Source organism: Setaria viridis, chromosome 6, assembly GCF_005286985.2.
Source record: "Setaria viridis chromosome 6, Setaria_viridis_v4.0, whole genome shotgun sequence".
Classification (NCBI taxonomy): Eukaryota; Viridiplantae; Streptophyta; class Magnoliopsida; order Poales; family Poaceae; genus Setaria; species Setaria viridis.
Genome location: NC_048268.2, coordinates 31,541,654 through 31,556,934, shown reverse-complemented (window position 1 = coordinate 31,556,934; position 15,281 = coordinate 31,541,654). Strand labels below are relative to the sequence as shown.

Here is a 15,281-nt window from a genome sequence, read left to right as displayed (position 1 = left end):
TCCGACAAGGTTTTTACTGGCCGACCGCGGTCGCGGATGCTACCCAGGTAGTCCGCACCTGTGAAGGATGCCAGTTCTTTGCCCGCCAGACTCACCTGCCCGCACAGGCGTTGCAAACCATCCCCATCACGTGGCCGTTCGCGGTCTGGGGGCTGGATCTCGTCGGACCCTTCAAAAAGGCGCCCGGGGGCTTCACCCATCTGCTCGTCGCTGTCGACAAGTTCTCCAAATGGATCGAAGCAAGACCAGTGGCGCAAATCAGGTCCGAGCAGGCGGTACAATTCTTCACCGACATCATCCACCGCTTTGGGATCCCAAATTCCATCATCACCGACAACGGCACGCAGTTCACCGGGAAGAGATTCCTCCAGTTCTGCGACGACCACCACATACGAGTAGATTGGGGAGCCGTGGCGCACCCCCGCACGAACGGGCAAGTCGAGCGAGCCAACGGCATGATACTCCAGGGTCACAAGCCATGGATCTTCGACCGCCTTAAAAAGTTCGGCGGACGATGGGTTGCGGAGCTTCCCGCAGTCCTCTGGAGCCTGAGGACGACCCCCAGCCGGGCGACGGGGTTCACCCCATTCTTCATGATCTACGGGTCAGAGGCCATTTTGCCCACTGATCTAGAGTACGGGTCACCAAGGGTCAAGGCATACGACGAACAGGGAAACCAGGCGTCACTCGAGGACGCACAAGATCAACTCGACGAGGCGCGAGACGTAGCCCTACTACACTCAGCTAAATACCAGCAGGCCCTACGGCGTTACCACAGCCGCAAGATACAAGGCCGAGCCTTCAACGTCGGTGATTTAGTGCTCCGCCTCGTCCAGGACAACAGGGGTCGGCACAAGTTGACTCCCCCATGGGAAGGCCCGTTCATCGTCGTACAAGTACTACGGCCAGGCACCTACAAACTGGCAACTCCCGACGAGCAGGTCTTCAGCAACGCCTGGAACATAGAACAGCTAAGGCGCTTTTACCCATAGCTCTTATTTCCAAGTCCTGCATAAACTTGCCTTCAATTCTGTTTTTTCCTTTAAGCTCAGGGGCATCCGAACCTGGCCTCGTTCCAGGGCCGCATACCCCTCGGGGGCTACCAGTTTTGTTCTTCTGCGAAAAAAGAAACCCCGAGCCGCCTCGGTTCAGTCCTTTAAGACTCAGGGGTATCCGACCCTGGCCTTGCTCCAGGACCGCATACCCCTCGGGGGCTATCAGGGGTCCCGACCCCAGCCGCTTGGCGCCAACTAAAAGAAACGTTTTTTTCTTTTTTAAACCGAACACTCCCTTTCTAGACCTTTGAGCGCAAAAAAGAGAAGGATGCGTGAACGGTGCTCAGGCAAGTTTGATCGGACTGCGAAAAAACCTACGCCCCAGCGGCTACGGCACCTTCGCTCATCAAAACTTACTGACGCTCCCGGCAACGCATTCTAAGCTTTCGAGCTCAAAGGAACAGCAAAGGGGATCGGGATTTTTTTCATGCAACAAAGTCATAGAACAGGCCCGTATGGCCAACGCAAAACGAGTTCAAGACTGACATATTTACAACTTTTGGGCACAAGCCCGGCACAGCTAACTTGACGAGGGGTCGGCAGGAGGGACGGCTTCATCCTCCAGGAGCTTGGCGAGGGCCTCCGCCGGCGCGGTCACAGCTGCATCGATCCCGTCCAGCTCAGCTTCGGTGTAACCGGCGGCGTACCCTTCACTCATCCCGGCAAAATTGATGCCAGAATAGTGAGAGCCGAAGACCACGAAGGCTCGCCGCACGCCGATGTGAAGCGCGTCCACGGCGATCTCGCGACGCCGACGGCGTACCCCAAGGACATGAGCCGGCAGAGAGCTCGACCCCTCCTCCGGAGCTACGCCAAAGTCGTCGCAGACGACGCGGACCGCATCTCGAAGGGCGCCGTGCTCGCCGCGCTCCGCGTCGAGCAGACCCTGCAACTTGGCGATTTCACCTGCAGAAACCACCCAGAAAAACCAAGTCAAAGAACAGAACACAAACAACACGGGAACGCGGGAACGGAAAGAACCTCACCGTCGGCCTGGGTCTTTAACTCGCGCTCCCGGTCGGCCCCTCGGGACACGGCGGACTGAAGTCCCTGCACTTGCGAGCGAAGGTGACCAGTCTCCGCACTGAGGGCTTCACGCTCCCCCCTCAGCTGTGCAAGCTCCTCGGCGTCACGGCGGGCCCTCTCAGCGGCAGCTTGAAGCTCCTCGGCATCGCGGCGGGCCCTTTCAGCGACGGCCTGGAACTCCTCGAGGTCGAGGCGGGCCTTCTTAGTGACGGCTTGGAGCTTGGCCTCCGCTCGCCGCGCCTCCTCCAACGCCGCCCGGTCACGCCTTTGCAGGTCACGAATGACCCCCTGGGCGGCGTTGATTTGCAGGGACAGGTCCCTGGTGCGCTCCCTCTCAGTATTGAAGCGCTCCCAGAGACCCTGCTGCCGCCGGAGGAAATCAGATTTCCCCCGACTGCCCTCTTGGAGAGCCTGCAAAGCAACGTGCCGTTAGGGAAAAAAGCAAAGGGAAGACGCTAATCACCAACAGTAGGAGCAACGTACCTGGCTGCCAGGGAGGACGGTGTTACCCAGAACCCCCAACGCCGAAGAATAGCCGCCTGGACGTGGGCAATGCCGCCCTGCACCGCCTGCCACTTGTGCCATTCGGCGGCGGCGTCCAGCGCGAAGAGATGCCTTGGCGGGTCATCGCGGGATGACCAGCGAAGGACAGACCCCCTCCACGCCCTGGGAACGGAGGAAGCCGAAGCCGAGGCAGGGGCCGACCCTGACACTGCCGTCAAGGTCGGCACCATTGCACTAAGAGCCGCCGGGTCTATCGACGACCCAGGCACCTGCACGCTCGTCGCCGCCGAGGCTGCCAGCGGCATCCTAGTAGGCCCCTCCGCCTCCGCCGCCGGAGCCACTCCCTCGGGGGTGATTGGGGCGAAGGCCCCTGCCTCCGTCACCACTGCCTCCGCCGCCGCCGCGCCTTCGGGAGCAGGCGTTCCCTCCACCTCCGGTCCCGCCACGGCTGCGGGGGCATCCGCCCTACCTCCCGTCGCCGCCGTCCCCTCTGCCTCGTCGGCATCGAGGTCGATCACCTCCCCGGCCTGAGAACCCGGGAGGATCGCGCCCTGCACTGTAGGGGCGACCAGGGGGACCGAAGGCGGAGTGGGGTCCGCTCCCCCTCCTGCGGCTGACGCCACCGCCGCTCCGCCAGCCGCCGCCGCAGGGGCCACCTCCGCGGAGGGGTCCGCGACCTCACCAGGGACCCCGCCGCTCGCCGCGGGCGGGACAGCGGTCCGCCCCCCGGAGGAGGTCGACAACCGCAGCGCCTTCTTAGGCGCCAGCTGCAGGGTGAGGCCACGGGGAGCAATGTTGCACATCAATGAACAGACGTCAGCAGAAACGGACGAAAGAAGAGGCGAGGAACAAGGCGCAAGGAAGGGCAACTTATGAAGCACAAGGGCGGCGCGCGCGCTTCGACTCGGAGCCCGACGCTGACCCCGGGGCATCCGGCAACGGCCGCTTGTCGCCGCTTCGCTGCTCTCCGGCAGCGGGCACGGCGGTGGAGGCAGGCTCCACGGACCTCCGAGGAGCGCCCTGAGCGGACTCCTGGGGAGCGCCCCGCGCCGGCTCCAAAGCTGCGGCGGGGGCAGGCTCCGAAGACCCCTGAGGAGCGCTCCGTGTCGACCCTAGGGGGGCACCCGTTGCCGACCCCTGGGGGGCATCCCGCGCCCGCTCCTGGGGGACGCCCTGCGCCGACCCCTGGGGGGCGTCCCGCACCCGCTCCTGGGGGACGTCCTGCGCCGACCCCTGGGGGGCGTCCCGCGCCAACTCCTGGGGCACACGCTGTGCTGGCCCCTGAGGCACAGCCCCAGGGCCTGGTGGAGCCGAAGCCCGGGCGGACGCCTCCCCCGCTTCACCTCCCGCGGCCGTCCGCGGGGGTGCCTCCCGAATGACAAGGGCGCCCGATCGGGGGGGAACCAGCTCCTCCTCTTCATCACCTTCCTCATCTTCATCCTCTTCATCATCATCGTCGTCATCGTCGTCGTCGTCGGACACGACAGACCCCCGTCGCCGCCGGTGGAGCTCCTTGGCGGCCTTCTTCCACTTCTTCGCCGTCTCCTTGTCCTTGCAGCGCTTCTGCGCCTCGGCAAGGAGACGATTGCGAGTTCGCCGTTCAGCATCTTCTGGCACCGGCGGAAGCGAGTCCGCGACCCGGGTTAGGGGGCCCTACAAAAACAAAACAGCTCCACGTCAGAGCGACAATCGAAGGATACAAAGAAAGGAGGACGACGCCTCAACTCCTTACCAGGTCTTTGAAGCCCGCCTCCGGTCGCATCGGCGGGTGCCCGGGAATCGGGTACTCGACGTCCTTGTCCTCCAGCTCCTCCCGAATCCGTTGCCGGATCTCGGAGGCGGCAAGCGCGCCCGTCGCCAGGGCGGTGCCCTCGGTCGGCGCGTCGGGGGTCATGGTGGCAAGCGGCCGAATCCGGAGCATCAGCGGCGCCACCCGTCGGGCATGGTACGCTCCGATGACCCCGGCGCCGGTGAGCCCGCCCCTCTTCAGCCGCTCGATGGCCTGCAGCAGGTCGGAGAACCGCTTCTTCTCCTTCTCCACCGGCCCGTACGCCCACACATCCGGCGCCGCGTCGATGGTACGGCCGGTGAAGGCCGGCAGGGGGGAGTCCGAGTAGTTCTTCACGTAGAACCACTGGTTGTGCCACCCCTTGTGGGACGCCGAGGTCTTCATCGTCATATACTCCTTGGAGCGAGTACGACGAAGGTGGATCCCGGCGCACCCGATCGGCACCGGAGGCGACCGCTGCTGACTCCCAGCCTTCCCCGACTTCTGGTACAAACTCACTGTGAAAAAATATTTCCACAGCGAGAAGTGGGGCTCGATGCCCAGGAATCCCTCGCACAGTGCGACAAACGCCGCAATGTGCTGGATCCCGTTTGGGTTGAGGTGCTGGAGCTCGAGGCCATAGTAGTGGAGGAGCCCGCGGAAGAAGCGGCTCGGGGGAGAGGCGAACCCCCGCTCATGGAAGTGAGCGAAGGAGACGACGTAGTCGGAGGGAGGCGTCGGAACTTGCTCCAGCCCCGGCAGCTCTCACTCACCCGCCGCCGTCCTCTCGCAAAGGAGGCCCTTCCGCACTAAGCCCTCGGCGCGCGAGGAGGTGAAATGAGAGACCCCCCAGGAACCCATCGCCGGAGGAGGGGGGAGATCGACGGAGACGGGAAGAAGAGCGTGCGGCTTGGAGCGAAGGAAACGAAGCAAGGCGCGGATGAACTGAGCGTGAGGCTGGGAGGTGAGAAGGCTCGAATGCAGAAGGGAGGCGGAACCGGCGCGGTGGGCTCCCATTTTTATAGGAAAGGTACCGGGGAAGCCAAATCGACGCCCCGGCCGCCATAAATGCAGCGCCAGGTACGCCCCTGCCATGCCCGTTTCCTTTTCGAAAACCGCGTGCACGATCGGCCGCGAAAACATCCTATCCTCCTCAATTCGCGGGACGGCGCTCCCCATAACTCCACCTCCCGGATGGCACGCCCACGACGTCTCCCACGTTCGGCCCAGATGCAACGACCGCTTCGCTCCGGCCCACGGCCCCCAGGGAGGTAGGAAAGGGATACGGGGCTGAAAACGCCCGTACGGCCCATTACGGTCCAGAGGTTCGAAAGCTGGCCCAGCACGGGTTCGACAGCTGCCTCAGGACATCCCCCGAGCAAGGGGTGAGAAGGGACGGGTCCGCTAGCGGCCAACACCCAGGCAAGCGAAAGCCAAGGGCGTCCCGACCTCACGTTCGAGTCCCGTCCGGTATAAAGTTCATGGTTTTTCCACAGGGAAAGGCAACAAGCCCCAGGATCCGGTCGAACGAATCCGGGAACTATATGAACTGGCCGGCGGGAAATTGGAGTGCGCCACCAGCTTGGCCCGAGCCGGACCCCCCCGAACGGGGACCGGGACTCCACTCGAACCTACCCGTTTGCAGCTCAAACGAGCACCACGGTTCGTCCAACGAGGATAACGTGGCCCGGCTCAACCCCTCCGTCCTAGCGAACGGACGCTTGAGGGACAACGATCAAAAGTCGATCTAGCCTCCCGACCGGTTTCCTGCAACGCGCGGGGGCTCAGAGGCTAGCATCGCAACTAACGGCCACGCGTGTGGTCACAATTCGCAGGCTCCCCGGCCAAGCTGGGATAAAACAAGCACGCCATAAAACAGAGCCCGCGGCGAAACAGCGAAAGAAGCCTTCGGAGGAGCACTCCTGCTCCACCACAGGCTCGGGGGCTACTGTTGGGGGGAAATATTAACAATCCCCTAACATACCGCTTAAAGGAGGAAAAACCCGAGCCCACCTAAGCATAATCGAAACTCCGCCTCGCCCGACTGCGGCCCCGGGGTCGGGGGCGCCCGACCCCTCGCCACGAAGTTCCGCCTCGTCCGACCCCAACCGGAGGGGTCAGGCGCGCTGGGGCCCCCGGGGGAGGCATCCCCCTCGGATGCCTGCCAGGTGGGCAGGACAGATAAAATCCTGTGGGTTCCCCCGTCGGCTTCACCATAAATGCGCCGCAGGCCGGGCAAAGGGAAGGGATGACCGCGCCCCTCACGAAACCCGTCGTAAGTACTCGTGCACGACCGCACTGTACAAGCTACAGTGCTGGCGGCTCGCTCCCATTCGCCGCAGGGTACTCATGGCCTGCGCCGGCCGGAGCGGAGGAGAGACCGGCCTGTCCTCGGGCCCCGCGCGCCCTCGTGTCCCGCGCGCCCAGCAGCAAGGATGTGACGCCCTCTCTCCAGGAGCCGTCGTCTGAACGGTAGCATCCACTGTCCTCCCCAACAGACACCAGGATAACGACGAAACGCCTTCATCATGACCCGACGCCTACGAGTGCCGAAGGAGCTACCTGTAGGAAGCAACGACAGTTGGCGCACGACCGCTTCCCCCTCCGGCATGCACGCCGGCGTTCGCCAGGGGCCGGCGGAGGCGTCAGGCGTCTAGGATCTTGCTCCTCCTTCCTGTCGTATTTTTTACCATTCTACGCTTTACACTTTACGGTCCTCTTCACCCGATCCCAGCTGTAACTCCGGTCACCCCCCTTGCGATATAAAAGGAGGAGCCCCGGGCCGGAGGGGGGATCGGCTTCTTCTCCCCCGCAAACCACAGCACACCACTACTCTCCCTGAGAGCACAAGCACGGAAGAGACTTGGGACCAGTCCCTCTCTCGTCGATCTGTAACCCCCTACTACAGAACCCCGCGTGGGCAACACGAACATCCTCGATACTGGACGTAGGACTTCCCTTGCCCGAACCAGTCTAAACCCGTGTCTCCCACGCCACCACCTGAGGCTTTACGCGCATAAAAGAAATTTACTAGTCTAAGTCTTGATCCGCCAATCTTGACAACGACAATAAGCATTGGGACCAGATGGCGATTGGCGAATGACTTGTGCTAGATTCGCTCAATAATGGCACGCAGTATTTGCACACTGTACTGAAATAGTGGTGCAACATAATCCATGTTACTACAAATTTGCAAGAGGAACACAAATGTAATTATGTGATGACGACTCTGATATGGTGGACTTGTGGTACGGAGGTCCTCTTTGGCAGGTGCCGTACACTACCTTGAGAAACTTGTCGCCAGCCGCCAAATGTACGTAGTTGAAGGCTGAGCTCATGGCTATACCTGTACAACGAACATAGCAACATTTGTTCTTCAGTATCGTCATGTGTACTCGACTCTTCTTTTTAGAGTTAACAAGAGAGTTGAGTAGCTTTTTCTTCTTCTTTTTACCGGGAGTTATCTTGATCATGGCTGAGCTCCAATGTCGTTCCCTAGGCTTGGCTAACAAACTGCACCAGTATTGCTGAGGGGGTGTTTGGATACGAGGTACTAAACTTTAGGAGGGTCACATTGGATGTTTGGACGCTAATTAGAAGGATTAAACATGAGCTAATTATAAAACTAACTGCAGAACCCCTATACTAATTCGCGAGACGAATCTATTAAGCCTAATTAATCCATCATTAACAAATGGTTACTGTAGCACCACATTATCAAATCATGGACTAACTAGGTTTAATAGATTCATCTCGCGAATTAGACTCCATCTGTGCAATTAGTTTTATAATTAGACTATATTTAATACTCCTAATTAGTATCCAAACATCTGATGTGACATGTTCTAAAGTTTAGGAAACACCCCCTGAGCAGCTTTTTTTATTTTAAGTCGGCCGCCCATTTCTGCATTCTCGTACTGGCTATCTTCGCCTGCAAAGAAACAGTACAAGCAATAAACTGAGATACAGGGAACAGAAATGGAAAACTTCAGAAGCAAAGGAAAGATGAGGTGATGCCTACCTCTTCATCCCAATCACATTTGACGGTGAGGTAGGCCAGGATCACCGTTTGAACGGCGGTCCCGCCAATCATCCCCGACCAGATTCCCTGAAATTCAGGCGCGTAAACTGTCAAGATCAGCCCAAACTTTGCCTTGTGCTTCGCACAAAGTCGTTGGTGCCATGATGGATACTGATTGCGCATGTTTTGATAGCATTACCCCGACTCCGAGATGCAGCGGCCAACCGAGTATGATACCCAAGGGGACTCCGATCAGGTAGTACGTCCCGACGTTCACGTAGGCGACCAACGCTTGCCATCCTGAACCAATGGCGACCCCTGCAACGGCAACAGTGAAAATGTCAGCTTATCCTGCTTGGAAGTTGGAACCGTGGGCACGTGTAGGCCATGCCATGTCAGGTTCGTCGGCGGCTTGCCTGAGAGGACGGGCTGCACGCTGTTGAGGAGGATGGTGAAGGCGAGCAGCACGGAGAGCTTGTGCACGGCGGCGAGCACGACCTCGCTGGAAGTGAAGAGGAGCGCGATCCGGTCGTCGAAGTAGAGGATCAAGAACCAGAAGACGAGGCCGATGACCACGGACGTCGTGATGGAGACGATGATGGCGAAGCGAGCGCCTTTGCCGCTCCCGGCGCCGAGCTCATTCGACACTCGCACCCTGCATTCCATCACCGGCAAATCTCTGCTGGTTAGTGTACTATTCATCAGATTTCACTTGGCCATGTATACACCGATCGTGTACGTACCCTGTTGCTGCTAAGAAGCCGAACGGAATCATCATCTCCCATCCGTTGATCGTCTGGCTGCATTTGGATCAAGAAGTGGAACCAATGCATATTGGCATATTGCACTTAGATATGAAATTGATCTAATTTTCGTTTTAAAAAAGAAACTGATCTAATTTGGATGTGAATGGCGTAGACTGTTGTTCGTGCTAAGCACCATTTCCGTACCATATGGAGAGTGCATCCACAGCGATTTCAGCGTTCTTCAGGTAACCTGTCAGCAACACTAGCACTCTGTAGTACCAGTTCTCCAAGCTGCCGATCAGCAAATTCATAGGATGTTAACAGCTTGAGAAATATGGAACAGTAACAAAAAAAAATGTTCCTAGCTGTCAAATGGAAGTACGTGCCAGAGCATCACGCCGGAGGCCGAGGAGAGCTTGATGAAATCCCAGAAGTCGTTGAACGCCTCCATCGAGAAGCCCTTCCACGACAGCGGGCACCAGCCGCCGACGACGTAGACGAGCTGCCCCAGCACGACGAGCCACCACGACATGTCGGCGGCGGCGACGGCCCCGACGATCCCGAGCTGGAAGTACTGCACGAGAAGGTAGGTGACGACGACGTGGACGGCGAGTGCGGCGCCCGCGGTGACGGCGGTGATCCAGTTCTTGAGCTGGCTCTGCAGGAACCGCGTGAGTGGGAGCAGCATCGCCATGGCGAAGTGCTGCGGGATCAGCCAGATGCTCATCCGCCCCGCGAGGCGCGACAGCTCCGGCGACTGCCCGATCAGCAGCAGCAGCGGCTCCATGAAGATGTAGGTCGGCGTCAGCCCGGCGGCGAAGATGAGGAGCACGATCCACGAGCGCTGCAGGTACACGCCCAGCATGTGGTGCTTCTTGGCCCCGAACGCCTGCCCGCACAGCGTCTCCAGCGCGCTCGCCATGCCCAGCTACACATCATCAGATCATTAACTTAACCATCAGTATTAGTGCGATTTACGCACGTTTTTTTACTGCGTGACTGCGTAGCCCAATGCTGTACAACTCCTACAGTGCATGGCGTGAGCCATGACGAAATGGCAGAATAATTGAGGCTGAAGATGGTGACCACTGACCACATTATATTTGTACGGCTCCTGCGAGCTCTGATGAGCTCTCCGCCCGTAGGTGGTGACCCTAGATTTGTGCCAGTGTCCAGTAGCAGACAGAGCTAGACGGCGTAGGCAGCGGCCAAGGCACATGGAGACAAAGGTAAGAACGTCGACACACTGGAATCGTACGAACTCAAACTTCAGCCGGTGACAACGATCGATCCCACACTGATGCATGAGACCGCGTAAACGCACGCACCCAACTAGAACACGGGTCTCCTCTCCTGACCTTCGGCCGAGATGGCAACATGGCTCACCTGATTGGCTCTTGTTCGGCAAGATCTATGGAGCACTGCACCGGGATTGGATTCGGTCCCTGAACCGGAATTGTTTGCATCTCTTTGCTGTCTAGCGTCGACGTCAAAACTATTCACAGAAAATGGAGTTCCGGCGGGGATCCGATCGATCTCAGTAACCCATGGATGGGCCTTTCCTGAAATAAATGGTGAAAGCTAGGTACCAGCAGACAGAAGCGATTAGCTGGTGATACTGAGACAGCGACACTTAGCAAGCTACTTTCTTATTAATTGAACATGTTGGTGTGCCTGTAATTTTCAACAGCCGCAGCCAGTTAAACGCGGCTTGCTCTAATTTATCATAAACGAGTGGCAGGCCGAATATCCCGGTCCATAAATCTAATCAAATTCGACTATAGCATCACATCTCTCATCTCTGTTCATTCATAAGTAGCTACTTCCCTGAAAAATAATCATAAGTTCATAACCAGCTACCGCGTGCCCCCAGGGGCTCAACTCTATTATATAATTTTTTTATGAGGCCTAATCCTATTTGGAGGTAAATTAACTAACATTGCAAAGTACGGGTTGAGCAATATTCAGAGCCATTTGCATCCGGAAGGCTGCCCGCTGGATTGGCCATTTCATATTTCTAGCATAAAGGTTTCGATCAGAGCGATTCGGTTCTGACTTGAGAGCCGCAAGAACTCGTGATGACTTGGATGGAGATTGCTCGGTGGGTCTGGATCCGTCTACTACCTACTCTCTCATCTTCCAAACCCAGACGCAGAAGACACGTTCCTGTTTCTCCAAAGCGGCAAAACGCAGTTCACGCGATGGGAGCGACGAGCAAGTTACTTCACGTGATCTGCCTGCCTTAAGAAACGAACAGAGAGAGCAGTAGAAAGGCAGGTCCGATCGATACGAGCCCCACGCATGTGTGGTGAACTGGGCTGTGACTGTGATTAGGCGGTAGGCACGAATGCGTGCGTGAAAACGGCATGACCAAGCAAGAGCAACGGGCAATGAGCTGGTGTGTGCGCCGTACCAGGAATCCGAAGTTGAAGCCGGCGACGACGGTGGAGGCGATGGAGAAGGCGGCGAGCTCGAGGTCGCCGAGGTGGCCGATGAAGGCCTGCGTGACGACGTTGATCCCGTACAGCGCAATCCGCTGGAAGATGGCCGGCCCCACGATGTTCCACAGCTTCTTCGACTCCACCCACCACTCCACCGCCGCCCGCCTCGCGCGCCCGGCCTTGGTGCCGCCCGCCGCCGCCGTCTCCCCCGCCCCGCCGCGCGGCTGCGGCTGCAGCAGCGGCGCCCGCGCCTCCTCCTGCTCCATGGCAGCGCACGGCGCGCTTCCTGCTACGAACGACGACGACGTACGCACGCGGTCGGGCTGGTTCGTCGCGAGCGAGCGGTGCGCGAGCTGCGACGACACTGCTGGCTCCGGCTCCCGCTGTATATAGAGTGCAGAGAGGGAGGGTCGTAGACGGCTGTGACCTGTGATAGAGTGTGCATGCTGCCGCGGGCCAACCAAAATGGGCGATGTCGTCGCCTCGTCGGTGCCGTCAGACTGGCCGGAGCAGCAGACCAACCCCCAATTCCGGCACGTTTCGCCGGGGCCCGGGGGCACCGGTGGGGCACTGGGCACAGGTGCCGTGGGGTCTGGCTCGGCTGCGGCAATGTATACTAGCTGTTGGACGCGCATGGTGCAGCTATCGCTGGACGTGTCAGCGTATCATCGAGGCTTGTTAGTTGTTCAACTTAGGGGTGCTAAAAATACTGTAGCAACACTGTAGTATTTCATTTGTATTTGTGAATTATTGTCCAAATATTGACTAATTAGCTCAAAAGATTCGTCTCGCAAAGTACAACAAAACTGTACAATTAGTTTTTGATTTCGTCTACATTCAGTACTCCATGCATGTACCGCAAGTTTGATGTGATGGGAAATCTTGTTTTTGCACAAACTGACGAAATCAAAAACTAATTGCACAGTTTTATTGTACTTTGCGAGACGAATCTTTTGAGCCTAATTAGTCAATATTTGAACAATAATTCATAAATACAAACGAAACGCTACAGTGTTGCTACAATAATTTTAGCACTTAAAGTTAGGCAACTAAAGGAGACCTGAACATGGCCCGAGTCGTCGGGACCGTCGGGGACTGTCTCGGGACCGATCGATGTACTTTACTCGCGGTAACATGTTGCACCGCTCCGCGAGAAAAGTGAGGAAGAGGACTTTTCCACAGTTTGGGTGATGCCGATCTCGGGGCAGAGAGTGCCAGATTTTTTTAATTTTTTTTCGTTTTATTACAAGGGAGATCGCCAGATTGAGAGGCGCCCAGCGAAACACCTGGACTGCGTACGTTACGTTCGCTTGGGAGCGGCCCGGGCAAACAAGCTGTGCTGGAAAGTGATTTATGTGTCGTATTGCTAGTCTTCTCAAACTCTCAATTGGACAAATACAACCAGAACTTTAATCCCGAGTTAATTACACTGTTACTACTGCCAATTAGTGAGGTGTTATTATTGGAACAGTTAGGAAAAGATATAATTTCTGTCAAGAGAAAACATACATTCCTCCATTCCCCCTTAAATTGTGTTTTGGTACGAAGGAGGAGGGTGAACGATATTTTCAAGCCATTGCCATCATGGAGTCTATAAAGTTTTTGAATGGCGCAACTACGCGACCGCTCAAAGCTTTTCAACTATGTCTTGTATTACCACAATCTACGATCCGCACTGCATCGGGTAACTATAGGTCAAGTCTAGACGAAGGGTAGAGCGATAATCTGTTGTCCACGAACTGCATCTGTTATAGTCGCGGGTTACACTCTCTTCAGACAGTTTACTTGCACACTGGCTATGTCAATGAGTTACGTGCTTTTAGCATGCAGCCATACTCATATATTATCTAGCTCATATGTCTCTCCAGATGATGATCAGCGAGAGTGAACCCATGGCCCCCGCTCCCACAGTCCCACTGAATTGGTTGCTCATCAACCACGTACTCCAAGCCGATTTGGACTTTGCACCAAACAAGCTACGACTTACGGGGCACTGTGCGCCGATCATCGCAGCATCGGTGTCCCGCTCCTAGGGACTCGGAATATGAATGCGCACGCCGCCGCCGCCGCGGTCGTCCAAGCGGCGGCCATGGCCATAGCCGTTCGCGCACTCTACAACCACCATTCGAGATGATTTCTACGGCGAGTCGGCTTCCCGGCGTACCGGCGCCGTCCGACCCGGGCGGCCGGGCCCGGGTCATCGCCTCTCGCCTGGCGACACAGCATCAGGCCATCAGGGTGCACGCTGCATCGTCTTTTCGGATGGACCCTGGGCTCTTGTACTGTTTGTACATTGGAATCCCACTGTTTATACAGGCTAAAAGCCAACGACAGGATCTGTACTCCTGTTCGTGACTTCGTGTGCCCTTCCTGCTGTCTTTTGCTGCGATTTCATCGATTTCCGTATGACCGTATGGTCCGTATCGATCGCACTCGCGCGCCAACTTCGTGGCGCTGCTGCCTTGGGAGTTACTACACGTTCGTATGCGTGTGCATGCCTACACGTAAGAGGTGACGTACGCCATTGCCGCCGGAAAAATAAATGCCAACTGCAAAAGGCCCGACGTGATGTACACGGACCGGCGGCGACGTTGCCGATGGCGACGGCGAGCCGCCGATCGATATCGCGCGTTGCCCGTCGTCGGTGCGTGTATCCGACACGGATACGATTTCCCGTCGGTCTTGAATGATCCATTCATTTATTCGGGGCGATGGAGCGTCCACGGGGAATGGCTGTGCAGAAACGAAACGAATTTTTCGTGGCCGCACGACACACTGCTCGAGAAGTATTCCGGAGGTCTCCAAGGATTCCGGTGTCAATTTTCTGTGTGGCGTGTTGTGCTTGGCCGGCGGGAACAGGACTGGGCGGGAATGATGCGAATGCCAAAACTCAAAACAGGCCAAACACACACGAGTAGACCGGTTTCAATTCCCTCTTCTTCATAAAAGAAAGAATAGTAGTATGTTGTAGCTTAGTTTTGATACTTTACGAACGTTTCGTATCGCTGGCGCAGCTCAAAAAAGTTGAAACTGAAATTGCACACAACAGCACCCGGCCCATTTAAATTTAGGCCCACATACATTCAGGCCCTATTCCTATTTTGGGGCTAATAAAAGGTGATATATTGCAAGGGATGATATAAATTTCTAATACGAACACTGTGGGCTACTTACTAACGTGCTAAATACTGTATGGCTATTTGAAAAAACCGTCGGGGGTCATGGAAACTCTTGTAGCGTTCGGTGAGCAAATTTTGCAATATTCTAATGGCAGGTCCCGGTAATTGCTCTTCAGTTTGTTGGTGAACTTGTCACAAGAATACGACTACATGAGTATATTCATGGATGAAATTAAACATAACTTCATTTCTAAGACAGGAGAGCATCTTCAACGGTGGCCCTTAAATTAGGGCCTCTATGTCCTGAGTAGGTTTGTTCCCCATTTTCTGAGTCCTCGTTTTCACTACCCAACTCAAAAAAACCCCATAAATGTTACCTTTATTTTTCTCTACTGTCGTACATACATCTATGGGCCCACCAGAAGGTTTGAACAGTCCTATATACAAGGCTGGATACTGAGACGTATCAGATATGGAGACTACGATGCAGGACGGTGTAGTCTACGTGGCAGGACAACAAATGGTCAAGGATTAGAAAACTACTCGTAGGAATTAGAGTAGGACCCATCTAGTCGAATCCGACTAGTATTCTTATAAGCAA

General features: G+C 56.7%; 1 protein-coding gene across 1 annotated transcript; it reads right to left on the bottom strand.

Annotated features, from left to right (window-relative positions):
* Nucleotides 1-7,445: 7,445 nt before the first annotated feature.
* Nucleotides 7,446-12,211, bottom strand: LOC117862072 (protein DETOXIFICATION 27). The gene is made up of 9 exons (XM_034745585.2): nt 11,534-12,211; nt 9,507-10,048; nt 9,325-9,411; nt 9,118-9,174; nt 8,791-9,029; nt 8,574-8,692; nt 8,375-8,461; nt 7,808-8,284; nt 7,446-7,699 (listed from the first exon to the last, which is right to left on the bottom strand). Exons 1-8 carry the CDS (start codon nt 12,194-12,196, stop codon nt 8,234-8,236), a joined length of 1,845 nt encoding a protein of 614 aa, XP_034601476.1. The 5' UTR covers nt 12,197-12,211; the 3' UTR covers nt 7,446-7,699; nt 7,808-8,233.
* Nucleotides 12,212-15,281: the final 3,070 nt, after the last annotated feature.

Excerpts from the sequence above, each read along its gene's own strand:
- LOC117862072 (XM_034745585.2), bottom strand. The coding sequence starts at position 12,196 with ATGCGCGTCCAACAGCTAGTATACATTGCCGCAGCCGAGCCAGACCCC. Across the intron at positions 9,412-9,506 it reads GCCTCCGGCGTGATGCTCTG|CTTGGAGAACTGGTACTACA; the intron begins GCACGTACTTCC and ends GCTGATCGGCAG. Across the intron at positions 8,693-8,790 it reads CGTGCAGCCCGTCCTCTCAG|GGGTCGCCATTGGTTCAGGA; the intron begins GCAAGCCGCCGA and ends TTGCCGTTGCAG.